Source organism: Chiloscyllium plagiosum, chromosome 19 (genome assembly GCF_004010195.1).
Source record: "Chiloscyllium plagiosum isolate BGI_BamShark_2017 chromosome 19, ASM401019v2, whole genome shotgun sequence".
Taxonomy (NCBI): domain Eukaryota; kingdom Metazoa; phylum Chordata; class Chondrichthyes; order Orectolobiformes; family Hemiscylliidae; genus Chiloscyllium; species Chiloscyllium plagiosum.
Window position 1 is genome coordinate 51,893,437 of NC_057728.1, and position 21,795 is coordinate 51,915,231.

The 21,795-nt window shown below is 43.1% G+C and overlaps 1 protein-coding gene across 3 annotated transcripts in view; it reads right to left on the reverse strand.

The window, feature by feature from the left end:
* rfx4 (regulatory factor X, 4) overlaps window positions 1-21,795 on the reverse strand; it is a 140,709-nt gene that overhangs the window by 87,497 nt on the left and 31,417 nt on the right. For all 3 annotated transcript variants that reach the window (XM_043708852.1, XM_043708851.1, XM_043708850.1), the window contains exon 5: window positions 16,279-16,340. In XM_043708852.1, the coding sequence (XP_043564787.1) occupies window positions 16,279-16,340 (62 nt within the window). The remainder of the gene's footprint in view (window positions 1-16,278; window positions 16,341-21,795) is intronic.

Below are 21,795 nucleotides of genomic sequence, written 5' to 3' on the forward strand. Positions count from 1 at the left end.
AGAGTGTGGTGCTGGAAAAGCACTGCAGGTCGGGCAGCATCCGAGGAGCAGGAGAATTGATGTTTCAGCCATAAGCCCTTCATCAGGCTGCCTGACCTGCTGTGTTTTTCCAGCATCACACTCAACTCTGATCTCCACACTATGAATGCTACATGGATTCAAGTGCAGAGTCTATTGTTCAGCCTTTTCACTATTTTTTTCCACCTCTACCTTTATCTTCAGTTGTACTGTGAAGTTTTTATTCTTTATTCCTTCCTGCCATGTTCTGATTAACATTTCCCTTATTTCTACTTTGCTCACTTGCTTTATCCTCTTCCCTTAATTGATCACACCCCCCCTCACTTGATGCCTCACCCCACTGTTTAGTTTAAAGTAATATAACCATTGGGGGTGACTGTCTGTGTGGAGTTTACACAGTCTCCCCGTGTCTGCATGGCTTTCCTCCAGGTGCTCTGGTTTCCTCCCACAATCCAAAGATGTGCAGATTAGGTGAATTGGCCAAGCTAAATTGCCCATAGTGTTAGGTGCATTTGTCAGAGGGAAGTGGGTCTGGGTGGGTTACTCTTCGGAGGGTCGGAGTGGACTTGTTGGGCCGAAGGGCCTGTTTCTACACTGTAAGAAATCTATCTAATCTATCTATCTATCTCCAATGTACTCCCTCCAAGGGCAATATTATTTATATGAGATGTGGGGTCTTGAACTGCACATAGTGACTCTAGTTGTGGTCTAATCAGAATTTTATAAAGCTAGGAGATGATTTCTATCCCTTTGTATCCTCATCTTCTAAACATACAGACCAACACTGTATGAGTTGGGTCATCCTGTTCCCAGAATTCACTTCTCCTTTGTCCAAAATGTTTGTCCAAACACAAAGAGAACTCTTCAAGCCCAACACAGCTAGAGAGGTGGCTGCACCTTTTGGATACTGGAGCTTATCACCACTTTTCCCATATGGGCTTGGGGGTTGGGGGAGCAAATGTTGGCCTAGCCAGCAACACCGATATCCTCTAAAAGTTTAAAAACATTGGACGAAAGGTACCATTGATGTGTTGCTGCATGTATTTCCAATCACCAACAGAACTCAGGTGGTTAAGGGGTCACTGACTATACTTCAGCCTATTTACACCACATGGCTGAAATCCATTTACTGTCACTGGTTGTCTTGAAGAACCTTGCTGTCAAAAGGTGTTTGAGAATTTGAACATCACTGTCCCATTAGATGCTCTGACCTGGTCCGACAAAGAATGGGCACGCACATCGTCCTCTTCCAACACTTGGGATCTTTAAGTCTTACTGGAAGTGAAGAAGGAGACAATTGATACTCTTTAACTATTTAACCTGAATGAGGATACAAGCTCAGCGGACTTTATAAACCAGGTACAACTCTGCAACGATACCCAAAAGAACTGCAGATGCTGAAAATCAGAAACAAAAGCAGAAACTGCTGGAAAAGTTCAGCAGGTCTGGCAGCATCTGTGAAGAGAAAATAGAGTTCAGGCTGAAACGTTAACTCTGATTTCTCTCTGCAGATGCTGCCAGACCTGATGACTCTGCACTGGATTGACATTCTAAACCGATCCTCCTCCTTTGAGAATGTATCAACAAATTTCACTGCAGGCGCAGTTCAGCCGATTGCTTGCCTTTAGTAGTAAACGTGCAGCATAAATTCACAAGCCACAGTGGTTGGGGTGGCACAGCAGTTAGCACTGTTACCTCATAGTGCCAGGGACCCGGGTTCAATCCCAGCCTTGGGTAACTGTCTGTGTAGAATTTGCACATTCTCCCCATGTCTGTGTGAGTGTGCTCTGGTTTCCTCCCACAGTCCAACGATATGCAGGTTAGGTGAATTGGTCATGCTTATAGTGTCCAGGAATGTGTTGGTTATAGAGTCATAGAGATGTACAGCATGGAAACAGATCCTTCGGTCCAACCCGTCCATGCCGACCAGATATCCCGACCCAATCTAGACCCACCTGCCAGCACCCGGCCTATATCCCTCCAAACCCTTCCTATTCATATACCCATCCAAATGCCTCTTAAATGCTGCAATTGTACCAACCTCCACCACTTCCTCTGGCAGCTCATTCCATACACGTACCACCCTCTGCGTGAAAAAGTTGCCCCTTAGGACTCTTTTATATCTTTCCCCTCTCACCCTAAACCTATGCCCTCTAGTTCTGGACTCCCCAACCCCAGGGAAAAGACTTTGTCTATTTAGGTGCATTAGTCAGGGGTAAATGTTAAATAATAGGGTAGGGGAATGGGTTTGGGTGAGTTGCTCTTTGGAGGGTCAGTGTAGACTTGTTGGGCCAAATGGTCTGTTTCCACATTGTGGGGATTCTATGATCTGTGTTGACATTATAGTTTTACTACCTGTGTAACAGCAAGTACACCCAAACTGACCCTGGTACTGGCAAATGACTTTTCTTACCAGAGGATCTTAATGCAGGAGTGGAGGTGGCTTACTGCAATTATACAGAGCCCTGCTGAGCCCTGGAGTAATGTGTGCAGTTTTGGTCATTTTACCTACTTCACATAAAGGGAGTGCAATGAACATTTGTCAACTAACTCCTGGGACAGAGGGACTGTCTTATGAGGAGATATTCAGGAAAATAGCTCAGTATTCTCTAGAGTTTCAACGAATGAAAGGTGATCTCATTTGATTACAAATTGCTTTACAGGGTAGATACAGGAAGGACATTTCCCTGGCTTGAGGGGGTGGGAGTAGGGGGACACAACCTCAGAATAAAGAGTTTATGACTCTTTATGATTGGCATGAGGAGGAATTTCTTCACTTAGAGGGTAGTGAACCTTTGGAATTCTCTATTAAAGGGCTATGGAGTTATTCAGTATGTCCGAGCCCTGGACAGGTAGATTGCTACATATTGAAAACATCAAGGGATGGCATGGACTGGTTGGACCGAAGGCTCTGTTTCTGTGCTGTCTGATTCTATGACTCTAGACTGGGATAGTGCAGGGAAATGGTGTTGAAGGAGAAGGTCAGCAATGATCTCATCAGCAGGGCTGAATGGCCTCATCCAGCTACAATTTCTTACATTCTAATGATATGACAGACCACAGAGATATCACCCCCAGACTGGTTGTACACCAAGATTGTTAGATTGATTACATCATGCCAAGATCACTAGATTAGTTACCATGCCTATGTGGACCTACATTAGCATCACTTCAAAGTTATGCCAAGCTAGAGGCTTGCTCAAAACAGCATCAGGACATTGTGACTATGAAGCTTCAAGTTCTTTGTTCATTCCGTGTCACTTGAATCAAGTCAAGCAAAGACAAGATTGACTCCATTTGTACACAATTGTATATTTTAATCAGTTTCACCATGATTCTAATTCCTAACTTTTAACACTGAGCATTCAAGGCTTTTTATTATGTTTGATATTTCTCCTCAAAGATCTTTAAAGAGAGACACCTAAATCACAAGATTTTTGGTGACTGAGGTCTCCCTTGAAAGTAAACCTGTTTGTTGTCTATTTCTGTTAGAGATGTCTCGATCACCAACTGGATTATACCAAACATCATCAATCGCTGACATGTAATTTGACAAAATTGTTTGCAAATTTAAATATTTTACATTAAGTGTCTTCCCTCACATTCACCCCTCTCATCAGCATCTGGGTGTTACTATTGATCAAACCCTACAGAATATGGTTTTTCAAATAGTGCAGCTGTAGCGTTTACACTGTGAAAATGGTTCATCTCTTAGGTATTCAAAACGCCCTCTCCACCAGCTGTAAAACTCAAGTCAGGAACATGATACATACTCCTCATTAGATAGATGGGTTGAGACAGAACAACAGTCAAGAAGTTCAACAACAGCCAGGACAGAAACAGTACATTTCACCAGTGTGCCCCTACCTATACACTGGCCATCTAGTTTATTTCAAAGTGCCAATAATATGCAATTGGTTACATCATCCTGACATTACTAGATTGATTACAATGAAGAAACAGAGTCATTTAATAACGTGGTGGGTGATTGGCCCTTTAGCCCATCTTGTCCATGCCATTCATCAAACATCCATTTATTCCATTCACTATCCAGCTCTTGGCCCATAGTCTTGCATGCTTAGGCCTTTCAAGCATTCATATAAATAGGTGTTAAATGTTTTGAGGGAACTGTCTTTACAACGCTTTTAGGCAGTGAGTTACAAATACGCACAACCCTCTGGGTTACAAAGGTTTTTCCCTAGATCCCCTGAAAACCTCTTGTTCCAACATGAAACCCTCATGTTCTCTGGTTATTGACCTGTCTACTAAGGGGAAAGGTTTCTCCTTATCTATCCCCCTCAGAACTTTGTACACTTCAATCAGATCCCTCCCTCAGCATTCTCTGCTCTAAGGAAAACAACCCCAATGTATCTTGTCTCTCTTCATAACTAAATCACTCCAGCCCAAGCAACATCCGAGTGAATTTCTTCTGCACCCTCTCCAGGGTAATCTCATGCTTCCGATAGTGTGGTGACCAGACCTGCACACACGACTCCAGCTGTGGCCTGAGTGATGTTATGTACAGCTCCATCAGAATCTCTTATGGCATGTCACTAGACACAGGCTTCCAGTCGCAAAAATATTCCTCAACCATTAGCTTCTGCTTCTGCCATCAGGCCAATTTTCAGTCCAATTTGCCAAGCTGATCTGGATCCCATAGGCTTTTATATTCTTATCCAGAGTGTCAAAGGCCTCACTGAAGTCCATGGAGATTACATCAACACACCACCCTCATCTACACATCTTGTCATCTCCTTCAAAAATGCAATCAAATTTGTTGGATAGGATCTCCCCTTCACAATGGCATGCTTTGATTATCCTTGATAAATCCTTGCCTCTCCAAATGGAGATTAATTCTGTTCCCCAGAATGTTTCCAATGATTTCTCTTTTGTTAATGTTAAACTCTCTGGCCTTTAGTTTCCTTGTTTATCCCTACTTTAGGTGACCTCTAGCAGCCTTCCTGTCTCCAGAAAGGATTTCAAAATGAATGTTAGAACTTCTGCAATCTCCTCTGTTGCCTATGACAGCAGCCTTGGATACATCTCGTCTGGTCCTGGGGAGTTTTCTATTTTCAAGTCTGCTAGAACTATGTATTCAGGAATGTAGTTTCCTGAAAGTTACATCACAGGTCGACAGGGTGGTAAGGAAGGTGTTTGGCATGCTTGCCTTCATTACTGAATCCGTTGAGTATAGGAATTGGGACGTCATGTTGAGGTTGTACAGGACGTTGGTGAGGCCATTTTTGGAGACTGTTCTGATTGCCCAGCTATAGGAAGGTTCTTATTAAACTGGAAAGGGTGAGACAAGATTTACAAGGATGTTACTGGGACTGGAGGGTTTGAGTTATAAGGAGAGGCTGGATAGGCTAGGACCTTTTTTCACTGGTGCGTAGAAGGTTGGGGAGTGACCTTATAGAGGTTTATAAAATCATGAGGGGTATAGATAAGGTAAATAGCAAAGGTCGTTTCCCTAGGATAGGCAAGTTCAAAACTTTAGGGCGTAATTTTAAGGTGAGAGAAGAAAGATTTAAAAGAGACCTGAGCAGCAACCTTTTCACGCAGAGGGTAGTTTGTATGTGGAATGAACTGCCAAAGGAAATAGTAAATGCAGGTACATTTACAACATTTGAAAGACATTTGGACAGGTACAAGAATAGGAAAGGTTTAGGGGAATATGGGCCAAATGCAGACAAATGGGACTGGTTTAGTTTGGGAAACCTGATTGACATGAATGAGTTGGTCTGGGGTCTGTTTCCACACTGTATGACTCTATGACACTATTCATACCTCCTCTGCCTTAATGTTAATTTATTCAAACGTGTTACAGTTCCCCTCCCTGATTTCTACACCTTCTATACATTGTCCTTTTATATGGTGAAAACTGATACAAGTACTCATTTAAAACCTCAGACCTCCGATGCATCGGGGAAGGTGGTACATAATGGAAATGTCACTGGATTGATAATCTCGTGCCTCAGGCAATTTGGATTCAAATGGGTTCACGTCCCATTATTACAGCCAGTACTCTTTGAATTCAATTAATAAATCTAGAATTTAAATCTAGCCTCAGTAATGGTGACTATTATCAATTATTGCAAAAACAAGGCCCATCTGTTTCACTAATGTCTTTTAGGGAAAGAAATCTGTTCCCCTTACCTGGTCTGGCCCATATATGACCCTGGGAGAAATGTGGTTGACTTTTACCTGCCTTCTGCAATGGTCCTGACTCAGCTAGTATGCCCACATCCCATGAATGCCTTAAAAGAAAGGCTAAATATATTTGTTTCAGGTCTCCATGAGAGCATTTTATCGAGACCTGGTCGTCCCCTTTCTTTCCCTGCAAATGTGTTTCTGTTCAGTTAATTTTCTGAATTACATTTGAAAGCTATGTCCAGCACACATTCAGGAGATACATTTTAATTCCCAGCCACTCTCTGTGGAATATTGTTTTTCCTCATGTCACTTTTAGTTCTTTTATTGATCACCTTAAATAAGTGTCCTTTGTTTCTCCATCCTACCACCATTGACACAACTTCTCCTCATCCAACCTGTCCAGACCCCTCATGGTTTTTAACATTTCAATCAAATCTCCATCTCAATCTTCTCTTCTCTGAGGACATCTTCAGTATAGAGACACATGGGAGCAGTGATGGGCTCGGAACACGTCAATTTCAAATTCTCGTCCAAGTTGTACCTTATCCTGACTTCGAAATATACTTAAGGTATCAATGTATTTCCAATATCACTGGATCAAAATCTTGGAACTCCTGATTTGGTGACATTGTAGGATCAGCTTCGTCATGTCCACTCTAGTCACTTACTTGGAATTACTTGGAAGATACATCACGGAAACAGGCCATTCAGCCCAACCAATCCATGCTTCAATCAATCCTCCTCCCATCTTCCCCGGTCTAAATCTATAATTATAACTCTAGTCCTTTCTCCCTCATCTAATAGACTGGCTTCCTCTAAATGCAGTTATACCCCTTGATTCAACCACTTTCTGTCATAACAAATTCCACATCCCAACCATTCTCCAGTAAAAATGTTTTTTATTCTGAATTCCTTATTTGGATTTCTTGGGAACCTTTTGACATTGATGGCCTCTAGTTATCATTTCTATTTTCTCACAAGTGGAAGCATTGAGCTGGCTTTTACAGGATGCTATGTTCTCCATACCTCTAGGGCTAAAATGTTGACAGGAATAACTGGGTACAGTATTACCTGCTTCAGGGATGACTTTATCCCAGTCCTGGATGGAGAACCTGTCCTTCAGCAGCTGTCAGCCAGTCAGAAGTGCTGTAAACCCACCAGCCCCACCATGGGCCATTGCTGGGATTATGGGTGGTCCTTTCACCCAGGAGAGTCCAAATAAGTCAGGGGTCTCAGCAGGGGAGGGTGAGGGTTGTATGTAGTGAGGAGGAAGGGGCTATGTTCAAGTGACTGAGTTGGGGATGGATGATCTTTGCTGGAGGATCTCTAATGGGACCAAGGAGCTTGCAACAAACTATATAAGGCATTTTTCAACCATAGCTGCAATACTGGGAACATTTTGGGTCCCTTATCAAACGAAAGATATACTGACACTGGAGACAGTCCAGAGAAGGTTCATTAGTTTGCTATCAAGAATGGAGACAGACAGTTATGAGGAGAGGTTAAGTGGGTTGGGCCTGCACTCATTGGAATTCAGAACAAGAGGAGACTTGATTGAAACATACAAGATTCTTGGAAGACTTGACAGGTCAAAAAGATTGTCTCCCCTTGTGGGAGAGTCTAACACCAGAATAAAGGGTTATATATTAAGACAGAGAAGAGGAGAAATTTCTTCTCTCTGAGGGTAGTGAATCTGTGGAATTCATTATCACCGAGAGCTGTTGAGGCTGAGATTTAAGTATTTTTAAGGTTGAGATAGACAGATTTTCAATCAGAAAGGGAATGAATAGTTGTAGTTAAAAGACAGCAAGCTGGAGTTGAGGATTGTCACATCAACGACGATCTCATGGAACAGCGGAGCAGACTTGAGAGACAGAATGGCATGCTCCTGTTCCTAGAAATACTAGTCTAATGGTCTTATGATTGTCACCATTTCAGCTGAAGGTAGTTGCCTCAGTTGTGAGCCGAAGGGATGTCCTCTTGCAGGGGCAATGATGGTTGGGTTCCTGCCTCTCAGGTCCTTATTGATGTGGCAAAGGATTTCTCTAGGTGTGAGAGGCACTTGCCGGGCACTTAGTGGACTATTTGACAAGCCAAGGTGTTCACCAGATGAGATGGGTAACTGATTACACCATGTACATGCTGTACACTAATGGGTTATTATTAGGAGATACTGCCATCTTACTGCCCGGTGGTCACAATCCAGTCACTACAGGATGATAGCTAGAACCTAAACTTGATTTGGAGATGCTGGTGTTGGACTGGGGTGTACAAAGTTAAAAATCACACAACACCAGGTTATAGTCCAACAGGTTTAATTGGAAGCACACTAGCTCCAGGTGGTAGACTACCACCTGATAAAGGAGTGTCGCTCCCGAAAGTTAGTGTGCTTCCAATTAAACCTATTGGACTATAACCTGGTGTTGTGTGATTTTTAACTTAGAACCTAAACTGGTAGCAAATTTGGGCAACAGCACATTGTACTGTAGACAGAGTCAGAAACTCCAACTGGGGGATTTCCAAGTGGGGATACACCCCACTGTGTGGACATTTATATTGATGGATCAAGCTAAGCAGGTTACAGTGAGAGAAAGATGGCAATGGGATCCATGATCCTGAGAGACAGGTGGGGTAAAGTTAAAGTTGAAACTTTATTGCTGGAACAGCACAGCAGGTCAGGCAGCATCCAGGGAACAGGAGATTCGACGTTTCAGGCACAGGCCCTTCTTCAGAAATGAGCTGAGAGTGTTCAGCAGGAGAAGATAAAAGGTAGGGAGGAGGGACTTGGAGGAGGGGCGTTGGAAATGTGATAGGTGGAAAGAGGTCAAGGTGAAGGTGATAGGTCGGAGTAGGATGGAGGCGGAGAGGTCAAGAAGAAGACTGCAGGTCAGGAAGGCGGTGCCGGGCTGGAGGGATTCGGCTGAGACAAGGTGGGGGGAGGGGGGATGAAGAAACTGGTGAAGTCCAAGTTCATCCCCTGTGGTTGGAGGGTTCCCAGTCGGAAGATAAGACGCTCCTCCTCCGACCGTCGCGTTGTTGTGGTTTGGCGGTGGATGAGTCCAATGACCTGCATATCCTCGGTGGAGTTGGAGGGGGAGTTGAAATGCTGTGCTACAGGGTGGTTGGGTTGGTTCGTCCGGGTGGCCCAGAGGTGCTCTCTGAATCGCTCCGCAAGTAGGCGGCCTGTCTCCCCAATATAGAGGAGGCCACACCGGCTGCAGCGGATGCAGTAGATGATGTGGGTGGAGGTGCAGGTGAATCTTACCTTTGGGTATGAGTGCTCAACAAATAAATTAGTGGGACTCGGATTTGTAGTAACTTATCCGAATGAATTATCAATGTCCTCATGCAATTCCTGAACTAAGTACCTGGCAAAATGGACCAGGCAGTGATTCTGGAGTGGGGGAATCTATTCTCTGTCGCACCCTTTTGCATAACAGCCATTAGTCACCAATGGCACTCACCAAGACTACAGGTAGTTCTTCTATAACGTGATGATTGTGTTCTTGTGTGACCCCCGCATTTATAAAAGAACCGTGCTTTAGAAACGTCATTTAAGGTGTTGGCAATGTGACCATGTTACAGCCAACACACACTTTAAAAGTTTGCACGATAGAAACTTTGTCCCCGATTCATCAAATCATGTTCCAGCAAATTTGCGTTAACGAAACACGCGTTGTAGCAGAACAACCTGTATTACATCCACAAGGTCAAGACACACTCAGTGACAGAACTCTGCAGGGAAGAAATAAAGAGGACAGGCAAGATGGAAAAAGAGAGCTGGTGGATGGGATCATATGGGATTCCCTGGAAATCTGGAGTAGTGATGGCTCTTGAGAAACAGCACCCTCTTTTAAAGAATGAACAGATGAGTGATTCTAAGGACAGTGATAAAAGTGAAAGGTAGAAAGGCCCTTATAGACGTCAATCTAAGGGATAGGATGTGGCTTAAGGAGGATTGTGGTTAGTGCCATTAGGCAGCAGGGAGGGATTTTACAGCTAATGCAGGGGAGAATCAGGAGTAGGATTTGGGCAAGTTGAGTATTCAAGTGGGGAGTGGAGGAGGTGGTCTTTGAGGAAGTGGATTCTCTGCACCCTCTTCCTTGCTCAACACCAGCCTGTGTATCTAACGTTGCTGGGCTTGGTGGCGAGGTGGTAGCAGGAAGGTAACCCACTGGACTTTATGCACTTTGCTCACCACAAACCCCCATACCTGTAGCCCCACCCCTAGCCTTCAAACTTTGTCAGCAGGGTCGGTTAAAATCAACCCCAACCTCTCCACCAATATGGTTAGGGCAACATCAATAAATGTCACCTTGCCAGGGGTGCCCACACCTTGAGAGGAAATGAAGCTGCCCTCAGCTTATTGATTCCTGTTCATTAGACTCCCTGATCAAACAATCCAGCTAATCAACTCTCGGAAATAAAAGTGCCAAAATTGGGTATAATTTCACATCATGCTTCAATCATGAGGGCTGGGGAAATGGGCTTTGGCTGCAGAATGTACTTTTTAAAAATGTATCATGGTGTGTGAGTGTTGTTTGCTGGGCCAAGATTTATCGCCTATTCCCAATTGCCTCGATCCAAGAGGTCTGTAAGGGCCATTTGAGAGGACAGTTAAGAGTCAAACACATTGCCATGGGCCTAGAATCACATGTAGCCACAACAAATTTCCTTCCCTAAGGGACATTAGTGAATCAGATGGGTTTTTACAACAATGGTTACATGGTCACCATTAGGCTAGTTTTTAATTCCAGATTGTTTTTTTCCCTATTGAACTCACATTTCACCATCTGCCCTGGGGAATTCAAAGCAATGTTCCCAGAGGATTCCTCTGGATTTCTCGATTACCAGTTCATGGACATTAACATTATGCCACTGCCTCCTCATGAATGCTGTTCTGACCTGAAACCCGTCCTCGAATCTCAGCTTTTCTGTTTTTATTAATGAATCACTCGGTAATATTGAACTTAAAGATTGAAAAGAGAGACATGTTGTCAAAACTTTTCATCTTCAGGACAAATGCATGAATGCCAAATTTCAAATGATCACACTAATTTATACTAAAGGAGGAAAGGGAGTTAATTGGCTGACAAGTCAACTCTGACTAGCTGTTGCTTTCTCCACGATAATGCCTCAACCAATCACAGTCAACTTGCCCACCAATCAGCTTCTTTGTTTTGTGTGCTATAAATGGTCATAATTGTTTGAAATTTGGCATTCTTGTGTTTATCCTGACAAGTGCACAATGAAAATATTTGACAATATGTCTATCTTTTCAGCATGTTTTTTTAATGCTTTGAATGAAGAGATAGAGGGTCATGCAGACGATGCTAAGTTAGAAGATGCGGCATTTTGTGAATAGGAAGTTGGAAAAGGACATGGACAAACTTTAAGGACATAGTATTTACATGTAGGCAAATAAAAGGGGTTTCAAGCCCATGTTAAGCAATATTTGCTGACTCCTAAGAGACTTGAAACACAGAGCAGTTATGGCATTTTTAGATACAGGTCCACAAATGACCCAGCAAAAGTACAGTGCTCCAACATGGACAGCATAAGTCACAGTTCACAGCATGTAATATATCTCCATTAATAAAAATAATACACAAAGGCCAAAGTCATAAATAGAGATTGTTAATTGACTCTACAGAATGATACCTATTCTATTGCTAGCTTTTTAGAAGTTTCAACTTGTAGCAAATTAATTTTAATAAGTATCTTCATTCACTTAGAGGACAGTTTTGAGCAGCATTCTGATTTTACCTCAAGGTATCTCTTCCCAGGTTTCCCCCATCTTTGTCACAAGTTTGATAGAAATCTTGTTTCCACATAGAGTTAAGTTGCCACCCAAGTTCCATAGGCACAAGCAAAATGAGGAACACTTTGGTGTTTTCGGAACACAAATTATCAAGATGTAGACTCCCATCCTTACATGAGTAAATGTATCTGTTGTTCACAATCTGCTGAATAGAACTGCTGCTCAAATCTTTGTTACAATCTGAAATGCCATTCTCTGTGGGATCTGGTTGACATGCAGTCACTTATTTCTGTAAAATATTTCCTGTTTTATGTACTTTTTGTATTTAAACTGAGGAGGCCCTCTGTTTGAGCATGTAGTGCCTTCACTTCTGAGTCAGAAACTCCAGGTTTAAATCCCAACCCAGGATTTGATGGCTAAGGAAGATGTATTTATATCTCAGTCACACAGGATCAATTTGAAAACCCTTCCGACACATACACACACAAAGCTAGTGAGATCGGGAGGGATTCCTGGACAACTGTGTAATGGATAGAAATTAGAGCCTGCACCATCACTAGTTCTAGGTAACAACATACCTGTAAAAGTGCATGTTGTGACAGCAACTCACACCCGTGGAGGGGTCAGTTGGCTTGAATGACTAGTGTGGATCAGACATATACAGTTTGACCCCTGTTCCAGCTGACGTTGGGTACCATACCTATCTGTGGGTAAAGTCATAGGTTATTAGAGTCAACGAATTGCTGCAGCACGGAAACAGACGCTTTGGTCCAACTCATCCATGCTGATCAGGTATCCAAAATTAATCTAGTTCCATTTGCCAGCATTTGGCCCATATGTCTCTCAACCCTTCCTATTCATATACCCATCCACATGCCTTTTAAATGCTGTAATTGTACCGGCCTCCACCAATTTCTCTGGCAGCTCGTTCCATATACCCACCATCATCTGCATGAAAAAGACCCTTTAGAAATCTTTTCCTCTCACCTTAAACTTATGCCCTCTTGTTTTGGACTCCACCACCCTGGGGAAAAGACATTGTCTATTTACCCTATCCATGCTCCTCATGATTTTATAAACCTCTATAAGGTCATGTAGGACCGACCTTTCAGTAGAAGAGCCAAGGAGAAAAGGAGATTGCAGTGTCCAAAATCATTTCATCCAAATTATATTTTATTCAAGTTCTTCCTATTATAGAACAAAGAACAAAGAAAGTTTACAGCCCAGAAATAGGCTCTTCGGCCCTCCAAGCCTGAATCTATCGAAATGTATTGTCTAAACCTGTCGGTCAATTCCTAAGCATCTGTATCCCTCTGTTCACCATCTGTCCAGATGCATCTTAAATTAATCTACTGTGCCTGCCTCTACCACCTCTGCTGGCAACGCGTTCCAAACGTCCACCACCCTCTGTGTGAAGTACTTGCCGCGTGTATCCCCCTTAAACTTTCCACCTCTCACCTTGAAGGTGTGACCTCTCGTTATTGAATCCTTCACCCTGGGAAAACGTTTGTCTCTATCCACCCTGTCTATACCCTTCATGATTTTGTAAATCTCAATCAGGTCCCCCCTCAATCTCCTTTTTCTAATGAAAATAAACCTAACCTACTCAACCTCTCTTCATAGCTAGCACCTTCCATATCAGGCAACAGCCTCGTAAACCTTCTCTGCACACTCTCCAAAGCGTCCACATCCTTTCGGTAATGTGGTGACCAGAACTGTACACAGTATTCTAAATGCAGTCGAACCAATGTCTTGTACAATTTTAATATGACTTGCTAGCTCTTGTATTCAATACCCCGGCCAATGAAGGCAAGCATACTATATGCCTGCTTGACCACTCTATCCACCTGTACAGCAACCTTCAGGATACAATGGACCTACACTCCCAAATCTCTCTGGCCATCAACTTCTCCCAAGGCTCTTCCATTCATTGTATAATTCGCTTTAGAATTAGTCTTGCCTAAATGCATCACCTCACAGTTGTCTGGATTGAAAACCATCTGCCACTTTTCCACCCAACTCTCCAGTCTATCTATATCCTCCTGTATTCTTTGACAGTCCCTTATGCTTTCTGCTACTCCACCAATCTTCATGTCATCTGCAAACTTGCTGATCAAACCACCAGTGCCCTCTTCTAGATCATTTATGTATATTACAAACAACAGTGGCCCCAGCACTGACCCTGTGGAACACCACTGGTCACCTTTCTCCATTTCGAGAAACTCCCTTCAACTACTACTCTCTGTCTCCTGATGCTCAACCAGTTCTTTGTCCACCTAGCTAGAACACCTGCGCACTATATGACTTCACTTTCTCCATTAGTCTACCACAGGGAACCTTATCAAATGCCTTACTAAAGTCCATGTATGTGGCATCAACAGCCCTTCCTTCATCTATCAACTTGGTCACTTCCTCGAAGAACTCTATTAAGTTGGTAAGGCACAATCTCTCCCGCACAAAACCAAGTTGCCTATCACTGATAAGCCCATTCTTTTTTAAATAGAAATAGATCCTATCCCTCAGTACCTTCTCAAGCAACCTTCCCACCACTAATGTCAGGCTCACTGGTCTGTAGTTACCCAGAATATCCCTACTACCCTTCTTGTACAGGGGACAGCATGAGCAACTCTCCTGTCCTCCGGCACCTCACCTGTATTTAAGGATGCCACAAAGAATCTGTCAGGGCCCCAACTATTTCCTCTCTCACCTTATTCAGACTCTCACCCATTCACTCAAGTTCGACACACAGCCTTCCTTCATTATCCTTTAGTGGACCAATCCTTTCTCTAGTTACCCACTTGCTTCTTATATAAGAATAAAATACTTTGGGATTCTCCTTAATTCTGCTCACTAAAGCTATTTCATGACCCCTTCCAGCCCGCTTGATTACTCGTTTAAGACTTGTCCTACTCTTCCGATATTCCTCCAGGACCCGTTCTGTTCTTAGTTGCCTAGACCTTATGTAAGCTTCCCTTTTCCTCTTGGCTCGTCGTACAATTTCTCCTGTCATCCACGGTTCACGAATCTTGCCCTTCCTATCCTTCGCCTTTCAACATGACACGCCTATCCTGCACTATCTTGGACCTATCTTTGAAAGCCTCCCACATATTAAATGTGGACTTACCTTCAAATAGCTGTGTCCAATCCAAGCTCCTGCTTAATTTTGATATAATTGGCCTTGGCCCAGTTTAGTACTCTTCCCTTAGGACCACTCTCTTCTTTATCTACGAGTATTCTAAAACTTACAGAATTGTGGTCACTGTTCCCAAAGAAATCCCAACTGCAACTTCCACCACCTGTCCTGGCTCGTTCCCCAGTACCAGGTCCAATATGGCCCCTTCCCTCGTCGGACTATTGACATACTGCTCTAGAAAACTCTCCTGGACGCTTCTTACAAATTCTACTCCATCCAGACCTCTAACGCTAAGTGTATCCCAGTCAATGTTGGGAAAGTTAAAATCTCCCATCACCACTACCCTATTGCCTCTATATCTTTCCATAATCTGTTTACCTATTTGTTCTTCTACCTCACGGTCACTGTTGGGAGGCCTGTAATACGGTCCCAGCAATGTAACTGCACCTTCTTATTTCTCAGCTCCACCCATAATGCCTCACTACTCAACATCTCCATAGTGTCCTCCTTTAGCCCAGCCGTGATATCGTCCCTGACCAGCAATGCAACTCCACCCCCTCTTTTACTTCCCTCCCTCTCCTGTCTGAAGCGTCCATATCCTGGAAAATTTAGTTGCCAACCATCATGCCCTTCCTCCAACCAAGTCTCTTGATTGCAATAACGTCATACTCCCAGGCACCAATCTCTGGCTACTTATTCTACTATCTTGCAATTTGATTGGTTTTTGCCAAAATAGACTGAATTTGCTGCAGCAGCAGATGCTTCATTTAGATTGAAATTTTTAAAACTGCTTCCATGATCAAATCGCTGCTACAATATAATGGTGACCAGAGAGATAGATGCCTGCCCGTCTTTTCTCCTATCCTTATTTGTGAGGGTTGGGCCCTGGGTTTCCAATGAATGGCTCCATGCTGTGGTTTTCCATTGCCTCTTAGAGGATAGCTGACCAGGAAACTCCTCTTCTTGTAGCCCACCATCACAATGTATTGGAAAGATTTTTACAAAGGTTAATCAAGCTATACAGCCACAGCACAAACACATCTCCCTTTACTGACAAGTCCTGGAGTGGGACATGAGTCCAGATTTTCTTACCCAGATGTAGTGACACAACCCGTTGTACCACGATGTATCCTGTATATCTCTAAAGATTCCATACTGTGTGCAGCCACAAGTAAAATCCCAGTTAAATGCAAATGTAAAGTTGGTTACTCACTTTGACTGGCCTCTTGTTCCCAATCTTCTCGTTGTTAATTGTGGAAATTGCTGTCGAATTATCTAAATAAAAATCAGAAAAGCCCATCAGAATGGTTTTAATTCGCCATCCCTTGTAAGATTTTGTGATGAAATGTACAAATGGATGTGAGTCAGTTCTGTGGATATTTTTTTCAAAAGCCAGAAAATCAATTTGGAGCAGTGACCTAAGCGTATCAGTTCTAAAAAGGTGTGTGATCACAGTCAAATGCCTGGGAGAAGTGCTGTAGTGTCAATGGATAAAGGTCATTAATTTAATATCAGAACAGAAGGTTTTAAGTTTTAGTTGAGAAACCCTTAGCATTCATTTCTGAGTGGAACACTTTTCTCCCAACTGGAGAATCAAGTCAATCCAGGGGAAACAGTCACTTCAGTAGAAGTGGTTTCTGGCCTGATTTAAGGTCCTGGCATCTTGGTTAGGGGGGTGTTGAGAGCTATCCATCCCCAGCTCTTGCTGATGAATTCCCTCCTCTGCAAATCCCAAGCTGGGAACACTTCCTCCTATCACACACCTTTGCAGGTCTCCATCAACAATACTAGGCCTCAGTCAGGTACAATGAAGAGCCTGCTAACTTCTGATTGGTCAGAAGCTCTTGGAGGGAGAGACATCTGGCTCCAGGGTCCTCAATTCTGGGGAAGGGCCATGACTGCTTGACGGGCCTTATATTAAAAGAGGCAACTGTGGGCTATTGCTGGCTTTCCAGCTGGTGGATAAGGCCCCACTACCTCCTTATCTACATAAACATATCTTACAAATTTAAGAATTAGGAACAGAAGTATTCAGCCCTTTGAGCCTATTCCACAATTCAATAAGACTGTGGTCAATCTGTTTGTTCTCTGAATTCCACATTCCCATTTACATCTGATAACTTTTCATTCCCCTTCTGAGACAGAGTTTGAAAGTCACACCGCCACTCTGACAGAAAATAAAATTCTTCTGATCTCTGTCTTAAAAAGGCAACAACTAATTTTAGAACAGTGCACTCTAATTCTGGACCGACTCACAAGAGGACACATCCTTTCCATGTCCACTTTGTCAAAACCATTCAGGATCTTGTATACTTCAATCAAGTCAGTCCTCACTCTTCTAAGTACTAATGGAAACAAGCCCAGTCTCTCCAACCTTTCCTCATAAGACAACAATAAGTCACATTGTAATTACAGTCTCCCATCGGCAGTGGTACAGCAATGTCTTTACTGGAAGGAGAGGTCAGTGCAGTGTAACATGTTAAAATTAAAAATCCTACAACACCAGGTTATAGTTCAACAAGTTTATTTGGAAGTGCAAGGTTTCAGAACTCTGCTCCTTTGTCAGGTAGCTTGTACTGCCAAATAAACCTGTCGGACCATAACCTGATGTTGTGCGATTTTTCACTTTGTCCACCCCAGTCCAACACTGGCACCTCCACATCATGTTTAAATTAGACTGTTTCTGTTACAAACATGGATTGGAGAATTTTCATTGAAAATATAAAAGACAGGTCAGAATTTCTGGCTTTAAAATAGTGACTGAGGTAAGGATCGACTATTCTTGACTCTCTAAACCTGCTTTCCTCTCGGTTATATTTTACCTTGATTTTCTAGATTCAGTTCCCAGGGAGATTGACATACATTTGGACTCCTCTTGTTTTTTTAATCTGCAGACTGTATCCCAGCGACAGCATGAGAAAGTACAGTATTAGTTTTCCCTCTATCCAGCTTTCCCTCACGCCCATCTCTCTCTTGCTTTCCCTCTCTCTATAGTTTGCAGATTGTCAGATTGCTTATTTGACATCCAGCAGAAATTTCCTCCAAGCTACATTATGGGAAGGCTGAAGCCTCTTTGGCCCCTGTCACAAACTCCATTCCCTTTCTACCCAACCTGCCCTCCCACCAACACACAGCCTCACTGGACACAGCCTGAGGATGAAACCGGACTATTCGCAAACCTTGCTTCATAGAATCCCTACAGTGTGGAAACAGGCCATTTGGCCCAACAAATCCACACCGACTCTCAAAGAGTAACCCATTCCCCATCCTATTATTTTATATTTACCCCTGAGTAATGCACCTAACCTACACATCCCTGAACATTATGGGCAATTTTGCATGGCCAATTCACCTAACCTGCACGTCTTTAGATTGTGGGAGGAAACCGGAGCACCCAAAGGGACCCACACAGACACGGGGAGAACATGCAAACTCCACACAGACAGTTGCCTGAGGTTGGAATCGAACCTGGGTACCTGGCACTGTGAGGCAGCAGTGTTAACCACTGAGCCACTGTGCCACCTCATAAAGTTTGACGTAATTTACCTTGGTCACATAACTGCAGCATCACTCAGACCATCCATTTTGACAGCTTTGTCTTTGTGACTTCTAAGCTTGAATATTCCAGTCTACCCCATGCCAGCCTCTCGTATTTTACTCTTCGGAAACCTGAGGCCCAAAAAGTGCTGCCCATATCCTTACTTGCACCAAGCTCCATTCACCTGTCATGTTGTGATCGCTGACCTACACTGGATTCCATTTCAACCTGCCCATGATTGTTTTCCAATCCCTTCATAGCCTCATACATAACCAGATCTGTAATCTCCATCCACCCTACAACCCTCCAAAATTTCCGTATTCCTCCAATTCTGACTTCTTCAGCAATCTCAATTTTATCTGTTTAACCATTGGCGTTCAGCTACCAAGGCACTAAGCTCTGTACTTACTTTCCTTAAACCTCTCTCCATTATCTCTCTTTCTTCCTTTAACAAACTTTTAAAAAGTTATCTTTAATACAGGACACTGATAAGATCACATAAGACCATAAGACATAGGAGCAGAAATTAGGCCATTCAGCCCATTGAGTCTGCTCCTCCATTCAATCATGACTGGTAACTTCCTCAATCCCATTCTCCTGCTTTCTCCCCGTAACCCTTGATACTCAAGAACCTATCTATCTCTGTCTTAAATATACTCAATGACCTGGCCTCCACAGACTTCTGTGGCAATGAGTTCCATAGATTCGCCACTCTCTGGCTGAAGAAGTTCCTCATCATCTCCATTCTAAAAGGTCTTCCACATGGACTACTGTGTTCAGTTTTGATTTCCTTATTCAAAAAAGGACATCATTACATTAGCAGCAGTCCTAAGACCCAGGGGTTGACATTTTCACCTATGAACAGTTTGGGAGTGTTTCCATCTCACTGAAACATTCATGATCTTGAGTGGATTTGACAGGATAGATCATAAAAAAAAATTGCATTGTAGAGCAGATTACAACTAGGGAGCACAGTTTAAATGTAGCGGACCTGTCATTTAAGACAGAGATGATGAGAATTCTCTTTCTCTCAGAGGGTTGCAAATTTGGGAAATTTTCTTCCCCAGAAATTGGTGGAAGCAGAGTCATAGAATCCCTACAGCACAGGTAGAGGTTGTTCAGTCCATCTGTACTGAACCTCTGAAGGGTGTCCTACCCTATCCTTGCATTAACCATGGTCAATCCACCTGCACATCCCTGGACACTACAGGGAAAGTGAGCATGGCCAATCCATGTAACCTGTACATCTTTGGGAGGAAACCGGAGCACCGAAATGAAACTGACACAGACAGTCACCCAAGACTGGAATCAAACCCAGGTGTCCGGTGCTGTGAGGCAGCAGTGCCAACCACTGAGTCACTGTGCAGCCCTGAATATTTTTTAAGCAGCAATAAATACATTTGTGACTAACAAGAGAGTAAATGGTTACCAGGGATAGATGGGAATGTGGATTTGAGGTTACAGGTCTGGGAGGCAATGTTGCAGTGCCTCTGTTACGGTAATCCAGTTTATGATCAAGGAGACATGGACTCAAGTCACAACATGGCAAATAGTGACATTTTAATTCTGTAAAATCTGGAATAAGGAACTGACCTAATGGTGACCATGTAAGCTGCTGTTGTTTGTTGTGAAAACTCATCTGGCTCCTTAATGTCCTTAAGGAAAGTAAACCTGCTGCCCGTCCCTAGCCTACATGTGACTCCAAACCTACAGCAATGTGGTTAACCTTTAACTGTCTTCTGAGAGTTAGGGATCGGAATAAATGTTGTATTAGCCAGCAATGCACACATCCCGTGAATGAATGAAAAACAATCAGATCTACCACAATCTTGTCGAATGTTGCAGCAGGATTGGGGGCCAAATGGCCTACTCCTAATTTGTAAATATACATGTTCTCAATCAATACCTCCCTTAACGGACATCTGCTTGAGTCAAATCATGCTTTATAACACACCTATTGGCATGTAGCAATATATTAAAAGCACTAATTAATGTAAGTTGCTGCAAGTATTCAATGCAGCCCAGACCAGTGGAGTGGTCCACTCTGAGTGAGTCTGTCAGGGTGAAACACTTTGACTGAACAAAGGATCTACACCGGATACGTTAATGTGTCCAGTTTCCCCCACACATACTGCCTGGCTATGTCCAGCATTTCCCTTTTTGATTTCAATTTTCAAGCATCTGTCAATTATTTTTACAAAAAGAATACTCCATCCACCTTTATATTTCTCTGTTGCTCTTGACATATTATTAAGTGTGAGAAAGTTTCCGATTCAAACAATGGAAAAGCTAGAGTCAAGACCTGAAACCTTCCAGTAAATACATGCTGAGAGATTAAAAGGGATATTGCTTATTTGCATATCTTCCACAAGTAAACTTATTCCAGGAATAATTTCACTTATGTAAATTTATGTAAATGCACTGCCTTGCTGGAGTAACAAAGGCTGGAAATTATATTGCGTGAGAGACAGAAAGAGAGAGAAGCCCCGTTTACTTGGCTTGCAATAAAATCTATGGGCAGGCAATGAAAGTGTTTTCTCTGGGAAACTGTGTGTGCGTGAAAATGTTCCCTAGTGAAAACCAGGTTTGCTCTGAACTGGCAGAGCAGCTAGTTTTAATTTCATCGCTGAAAGTTTCGCAAATAGAAGATGGGAGTTTGAAAGTTGCTGCAGTTTGCCTGGCTGTGTGATAAATGAGCAGACACAGACACAGCCCTTGCTTTTTGTATGAATTCAATGAAGCTTGGCTAAAGGACACCCCTGCTGTTCCAGCTACTGATCTAACATTCCAGAACATCACTGCCTTCTGCTGCCTCTTTAATTGCACATTAATCCCTCCCCCTATCCTTTAAGATCCACATGTACGGTCTTAGTGAACTGCCCAAAGCTGTGGGAAAACACAACCTACTCTGGCCAACTTTGCAGACAAAGAACTTTCTCTCACATCCCGCATCCCTGGGTTTTGCTTCAACGGGAGGGACTGAAACTGAAAATTCTGTTCTGCAGCTGACTTCACAATTTCACTGAGTCAGTGTGCCACCACAATGCCTTCTCTTGAAAGCATTTTCAGGTTAGAAATGAGCCTAGATCTGGTGTTTCAGTTGTTGAAGTGTGTAGGGAGTAGTAGTAATTTAAGGATGGCAACCTACAAGGATCTGTCTGGGATTTGTGGGCAGGTGGGTGAGACAGGTTC